The sequence below is a fragment of the Aegilops tauschii genome, chromosome 2 (genome assembly GCF_002575655.3).
Source record: "Aegilops tauschii subsp. strangulata cultivar AL8/78 chromosome 2, Aet v6.0, whole genome shotgun sequence".
NCBI lineage: Eukaryota > Viridiplantae > Streptophyta > Magnoliopsida > Poales > Poaceae > Aegilops > Aegilops tauschii.
Window position 1 is genome coordinate 652,008,767 of NC_053036.3, and position 7,801 is coordinate 652,016,567.

The 7,801-nt window shown below is 47.3% G+C and overlaps 1 protein-coding gene across 1 annotated transcript; it reads right to left on the bottom strand.

Moving 5' to 3' along the window:
* Positions 1-695: 695 nt before the first annotated feature.
* Positions 696-7,487, bottom strand: LOC109744908 (FT-interacting protein 7). The gene is given in 11 exon segments (XM_045233513.2): positions 696-2,249; positions 2,468-3,607; positions 4,237-4,407; positions 4,849-4,972; positions 5,077-5,299; positions 5,302-5,394; positions 5,397-5,694; positions 5,780-5,966; positions 6,705-6,768; positions 7,020-7,160; positions 7,258-7,487. Coding segments are annotated over 8 exon segments (3,483 nt in total). The 5' UTR covers positions 5,942-5,966; positions 6,705-6,768; positions 7,020-7,160; positions 7,258-7,487; the 3' UTR covers positions 696-977.
* Between the last annotated feature and the right edge of the window lie 314 nt (positions 7,488-7,801).

A 7,801-nucleotide genomic window follows, 5' to 3' on the forward strand; every position in this document is an offset into this window, starting at 1 on the left:
CGAATAGGATTTTCCAAGGTATAGCCCTGGTGGAGAAAAATGGCTAAGAGCATGGTATAAAAACCGGCTTGTAGCCTTAATTGGCCTGGCCCATTAATTCGAGGGTTTTGTGGGAGCGTTTGTCTATATATCGCTTGCCATGAGCTAGAAGCTCACCTCGCCTACACACCTTGTATTGGGTGACAATCTCCATCAGCATCAGCTGCTGCCCAAAATTTGGATCACATCAGCAGCTACAACCAAACAACAATTTTGTTAAATCTCAGTCAACTGAGACTTAATGATGTCTCAGTCAATGCTCTATATTCATAAGATCTTACGTTGAGATCTGTGCAAAATTATCTTCTTCTTTTTTCACTTTTTCCTTTTTTTGCATATTATGTCACTTGACAAGACTTGGTTAAGTCTCAGTCGACTGAGACCTAGTGATCCACCAAAGAATTGCTACACAGCGAGCGGAGCAAATAAAACATCATGTGAGCAGAGCGCCTGACTACTACGGCAACAGGGCCTGACTACGTAGTATTTATTATTTTGAAAATCTTTAAGCACAAACTATGTGAACCTTTCTGTTCATATACTACAACATTTTTAGTGAATGATAGAACATTTTGAAACTGTTACACATTAAAATAGAAGCACTAATATCTAACCTATTCTTGTGGATCATTTTGGCAAATGAACAAACTGAAATAGTTAACTTTCATTTTCTTCTGACATGAGAAGCAATGTTTGTCATTCAAAATTGCTCGACAAAAAGGAATGCATATTAGGATAATGTGAGATCAACACAATTTCAGCATCATAGTACAACGAAGTGAATATTAATGTCCTATGGAATCCGGAGAAGTCATATATAAAAAAGGACACATATACAGTCAACCAAAACGAAGAAAGAAAGAGAATAACTCCTGCATGTTGTATCCATCAACGGATCAACCTTATAGCATCACGCTCATTGCAGGAAACAAAAACCCTTATAGCATAACGTCATCCTTGGAAGGCAGACGACTGTACAAGTTGAGGAGCAGGTTGGTCCGGCCTCGGAACCATGGCGGCCGGAGGAAGTACCACCCCACCACCATGGTCAACACCCGGAATGGAATCAAGTACAGTACGACGGGCATCACCAGCGAGAGCGCAATGAAGACGGGCGTCAATCTGGGGTCGCGCCAGCTTAGCAGTGACTGTGCGCGCTCCCCCTGCGCAGCCAGGTTGCCGACAACCGTCTGCACCATCCCAGCCAGGCCACGCAGCCGGTCGTATCTCCGTCTCACGGTGTCTGAGGGCTTGGACGTCGGGAACGTGTCGAATTCCTCGTCCAGCTCGTCGGGGTGTGACACATCCTTGTACCACCGCAACATTGTATCGAGCTCCACGCCCATCTCGTTGGGGTGCGCGAGCTCCACGCGTGACAGCATCATGTCTATGTGTGGAGGCCCCTGTGGCCGCCTGAAGTAGTTCCTCGCCCCGATAATGATCATGCACAAGAACACGACGGGTAAGATCAACTCCGGGTAGCACACCAGCTTCAGGAACACCACGTGCACCAAAATCGTCGTCAGTGGGTTCTTCCACTTGCAGATGCCGTCGAACCACTTGCCGACGGCGACCACGCCGGAGAAGAGCGACGTGATGCGGTAGAAGTTGGCCTTGCTCCGGCGCAGGCTGAACATGTGCGAGTCCACGTCCAGCATGTACTCCACCACCTCCCGGTGCAGCGGCGGCTCCGACCTGCCCAGCCGCGTCGCCACCATCTGAATCGCCTGGAACCGGAGGTAGTCGAGCTGCGGCACGGAGATGGGGTTGGTGTGGTGCATCTTGGGAAGGAGCGGTTTCCCGTACATGGCCAGCATTTTGGTCCATGACTTGCAGGTGAAGCGGACGGCAAGATGGAGCTCCCCCGTCTTCTTCAGCCCCGACGGGCTCAGCAACATGAGCGCGTAGCACTGGGTGTACTTGCGGTCGGTCTCGAGGGTGGCGAGGCGAACGCGCACCTTGCCGATCCTCTGGTCATTGGCATCGCCGTGGTAGTCGTTGCAGACGGCGATGGTGATGACGGTGCTGAGGTCGAACACATCCCAGGTGTACTGCTCATTCCACTGCGGCGCCGTGGTGTTGAGCGTGCGCGTGCGCACCCACTTCTTGCCGTACTTGGCGACGACGTACGGGTTCTCCACGCCCGCGGCCAGGTCACGTGCGCCCAGGATTTCCACCTCCAGGATGCCAATGGCGCTCCTGCGGAGTTTCTAAGCCCACGATGAACAAGTATACGTGTTAAAATATACTATTATATTTGATTATGCGTTGAGCTGTGATGACGCAAAATAACGTTTGACAAGTATGCTAATCGTACTTCCTTGCACATTTCCAACTTCAAATATAGTTTGTTTGGTTCCCGCAAAAAAAAAAGTTTTGTTTGGGACATATATGCAGAAAAAAGACGAAATTGCTAGTGTAAAAACGCCGCCGCTGGATGCAGGTCGCTGATGTAGCACGTTGACTCGTCCAGCACGTGGTACGCCGTCTCCAGGCTCATCCTGAGCTGGATCTTGCTGGTGAACGTCTTGGAGTGCTCTCGGTGCTTGATCCCCGTCGTGACGTCCGCCGCTGCCTCATCCACCGTCATGCGGCGCAATAGGGTGAACCATTTTGACGGCACCGACTTGACCAGGTCGTTGCGCGGCACATACGGGGACGCCACGGGGATGATAACACGGCCGATGGGCTCGTCCCTCCCGGCGACAACCTTCTCCTCCACCGTCACAACCAGGGGGTCCTCAAATGGCTCGCTGACCACGAACATGAACTCCTCGTTCCATGCCGGGTTCGCCGACCCCTGCGGTTGCCCCGGCCGTGTCCTCCTTATCTGGTTGCCAATCTGGATCTTGGCGATGGTCGGCGCGAGCGGCCGGCCCTTGTCGGCGGCGATGAGGTCCTGCGCCGCGATGACGGAGACCTTGAGGTAGATGAGCTTGGGCGAGTAGTACACCTTGGAGCGCGTGTTGGTGAGGCCCTCCCGCGAGAGCGAGTGCGCGTCCGAGTGCCACGCCTCCGGGAACGCCTCGTCGGCGAGCATAATCTCGCCGAGGCTATTGCCATGGGGGAACCTCTCGCCGTGGGCATCGGAAAGGCTGTACCATTGCGGGGCCAACTGGCTGTCGGGCGGCAGGCGGCTGGGGATGTCGGACATGTCGAAGACGACGCGGCCAACAAAGTCGGCACGAAGAACGTCCTTGTGCCTGACGATAACCTCAAGCTGGTTGGACTGCAGGTGGGCGGCAGAGAAGGTGAACATTTGTCGCCACACCGGGTTGGCGTTCTTCTCTAGGTGCCGCGTCACGCTCTTGAAGTTTCCCAGCTTCACCTCTACGTACGGGTCCAGCGCGCCGGTGATGTCCATGGTGGGCAGGTCCCGCGCCTTCACCACGCTCACGCACAGATACGACATCGGCTCCACCATGTCGTAGATCGACGCCATCTTCGTCGCCGCGCCACACTGGCCGACTTTAACGGGAAGTGGTGGTTTCGTCTCGACCAGACCGTACGCCGAGCCTGGTAGTTGAGCCGGCTCGGTAGAAAAGTAAAATATTTTCTCAAACCAGCCCTACAAAAATTCACTTTTGCTATTATTCATGCGTCTGGAAACAAGAAATTCAATTCGGAGCTCCAGCACAACAGCGAATTCAAAAGAATTAGTAAAAAAATGTTGTTCTAAAAATCCTTTTTGAGCACTGAACTTGTTTTTCCAAACCTCCACACATGGTATTTCTTCACGAAATTTTGCATGCAGTTAGAAGACAAGACATGAACATGTTCACAATCAATACTACTCCTATTTCCCCGGCAAAAAATAAAGACGCAATTACATCGCTGGTGCTAAAACTTGGCATGGAAAGTCACTTTAGTGCCACTATATATATATATATATATATATATATATATATAGTAATATTAATTTGGCGTTCCCTTTTTGCTAATTATTTATTGATGGTCAAACTTTAAAAAAATGTTTGAGTGGCAAAAATTCTAAAGCTACTTATATTATCAACCTGAGATAGTATTATATGTTGAAAAGGGGTCTAGTGTCGAAATGGGGATGTGCAACTAAAGCCCATACTGTAGCAGCTCAGATGGTTCCAGGCGCAAGGATCCGAGTGGTACACTCAAAAATTCTAAATCTGTAGCACCTAGGAACTAAAGGAAGAGATGCATACACTCAAATTTTGAATGTACCTGGATACTTTCCATTGTGTGTAGCCTGTCAATTATATCTCGTGCACTAGGTGGTCTCATCTTTGGATTGAATTCCCTGCACTCTAAAGCTATCTCGTAGCATACTCGTATTTGCTCGCATAGTGTGTCTCGTTGTGATCTCTCCAATCTATCACTCCAACTTTCAAGTACCTAAAAAGTTACAACGGTGAGTTATGGTCTATGAAATGGATCAGTAAACATCTTTCTACATAGGAAAGTCAAATGTGCAGTCTATACTGACCATATACATTCAAGCATCAAACTAACAACAAAAGTTCTCTAAGAAGTCAATTGTGTCCGATAGATTCAACTCAGATCCATCACCATGTAATTGCGCTTTCAGAAATGAAGCATCAAAACAAAGAGCAAAAACTCTCTCAAAAACAATCTGCTTCACTGATTCTTTAGAAGCCAAATGTTGCTTTCCACTATTAGCTGTGCTTCCAGAAATGATATTGTGCAACATCTTAAACTAAAATGTAAATACATATGCGATGAAAAAGTGTGAACATTATTTTAAAGTCAATCTTTCTTAGACAAAAAGGAAATTGAGCTTTTATCTTTATAACAATGGCATATATTTGTTCTTACATCCCCAATATCTTGATACCCCTTCTGCCCGGTCAGTATTTCCAGCATAATGACACCAACACTATACAAGTCAGCGCTGCGTGCGATTACACCTCCTTCGCGAATTTCTGGTGCCAAATATCCTCTGGATGAAAATATAAAAGACCAAATTGATTAATGAACAAAGTGTGTGCAATTTAAATCACAGAGCACAAAAGGCTGAGCTTTAAAGAGGAGTAAGCTGCTTACATTGTTCCTAATATAGTTTTGGTAATATCCCGGCTTTGATTTTCATCAAAGCATCTTGATAGGCCGAAATCAGCAATTTTCGGTTCCATGTTATCGTCGAGCAGTATATTGGCGGGTTTCAGATCCAGGTGAATAATATGATTATCGTGAAGGTACTGCAGACCCTCACAGATCCCTTTGATTATTTTATAGCACGTTCCCCACTCACGATATGCACCTATAAAGGGAGAGGAGAAACCGGGTTTATGATTTGAGATACTTGATGTCTTAACTTTTGAATACTAGATGCTATATGATAGATTACGTAATTCGCAATATATGAAGAAAGAAAATAAAGGGAAAAGTTAGAGGCCATGTGGTCCTACCGTTGATATACTTATCAAGACTCTCTTTACGTACATATTCGAAGCAAAGCAATCTTTGGTGGATCTCTGCCATGACATGTTTTCCATCGAATATTTCCCTACTTCTTTGTGTGTCATCACAATATCCCAAAAATCTCACTACATTTTTGTGCTTTGCCCGCATTAGGCATTCAATCTCTCGGTCAAATTCCGTTTCATGCATATAAGCGTGGGACAGCTTCTTCACGGCGATCACCTTATCGCCAAATATTCCCTATCACACTCACATGTGTCAAGCATCGGTTGATTTTTCAGGACAAGCATGATAAAGATTGGAACACTCGTGCCATGTATACTACCTTATAAACCACTGCAAATCCACCACGTCCAATCTCCTGATCGTCAGAGAAATCACCTGTGATGTCCTTCAAAAGTGATAATGGCAGGGCCGTGGGTTCTGCGGTTTCATCGACTAATATCTGCTCTAGATAACTTCGCGCGGTGGTAGCTTTGTGTTCCATTTGTAGTCAGTATATATGTCATTACCTGGAAAGAAGGGCAAACTCATTATGTATCAGCCTACTATACAGACCCAAACCCCCAATTTCTCAAGTAGCTAACTAATGAAGTAATATTGTGTCACGAGAACTACTTCTGTGACTAGCCTGGAGCAAGACCCAGCCCAGCACGAGCGACCCCGGAGAAGCACCAAGCCCAGTACGCGCGTCCAAGGCCCAGAGTGGACCCAGTGAGCCATACTTAAGTGCAGCGAGTGTGGTGTGGTAGGGCATCGTTGGATCACAGACTGGAACGGCGCCGCTAGGCGATGTATCCTTCCTCCCACCCCCAGGCTCTCATCCCCCGATCCCCTTCTTGCTGAGAAACCCTAGACACAATTGTACCTCTGATTTGGATAACTGAGAGGAGATCGAACTGCCTAGACACTAGATTCGTATCATATTGACCGATATACACAGAACATAACAAATTACCATCACTCGCCTACATATTATGCAAAAAAAAGGCAGTAGTTTTGATTTTGACGCTCCCTTGTTGTGCACTTGTACAGACTCGAACTCTTCTCGAGCCCGTGCCGCCTGACAGCCCAGTGTCTAGTGACAAATTGGTGGTAATTGATCTGCCAGAGACGGCAGATCCCTGAAAGCAGCAGCTTCTCAAATTGCAGCTAGCGAGAAGACTATCTACAAGAGCAGGCCAATCAACCTCCTAATATATATCTCAGAGAAGATCTATTCACTGAAAAGAGGCTGGTAATTACGGTACCTGGACAAGCCTCTTGCCGCTTGATGCCCAGCCAAGGCGATGGAGCTTCAGCTTGACCTGCCTACTGAAGGGAGGAGGAAGGGATGGATCTATCAGGTCATCAGGCACTTTCAGAGAAGGGACATGAGCGTTAACGTTCCAATCAGGTCACTACGTACGTTTTTAACATGGAAACAAAACCATACTCATGCATCGACATGTGTACGTAGTACCAAACAAATTGAGATCCAAATCCCCAATTCCCCAGGTAGCTAATGAATGAAGTAGCATCGACATGTGTACGTAGTACCGAACAAATTGAGATCACTCACCTACCTATAGTATTACGCAAACACTGGAAAGCATCAATTTTGATTTTGACCCTCCTTGTTGTGCAGTACTGCTCCTACTCCAACTCTCTCCGAGCCGTGCGGCTTGACACCGCAGTCTCTAGCCACAAATTGGTGGAAACTTGATCTGCCAGAGAGCTGCGATCAATGATGAATCTCCATCTGCAAAGAGCAAGCCAACGTACAAACGATGTATGCATCTGAGACGAGATCTACTACGTTACCTGGGCTGGACTTGCAGTTTGCTGCTTGCTGCCTAGTGAAGGCGATGGAGCTTCAGATCGATTCACCTGCCTAGCGAAGGATAAGGAGGGGATGTGAACGTGATAGCAGGTCAGCTGGCACTTCCAGAGAAGGGATACAATAATTGAGCTAGCTGCCTCTAGATGGACATGTCATGTGTGTGTGTGGAGCCACGGCCAGCAGTGTCGTCACCTACTTACTGAGCCTATGAACTCTCCCCGGGCTTGTGCCTCTTGACAGCGCTGCCTCCAGATAGATGGTAATAGAGGAAAGGGACACACAATAATTGAAGTGGTTGCCTCATTACTCTCTGAACATGTGCGTGGGTGGGGTGTGCCACCGCCATCAGCATCACATCCCCACTTATAGACTACCCACAGTAAGAGTAATATAGATATTAATATCACATTTGTCTAAGCAAAATAGATGATGTGGCAAACCATTAATAAGAAAAGAGATGAATTGAGTAACATAGCTAGTTACTCATACTATGGGTAACATCGCACATACCAAGATAAGATGAGT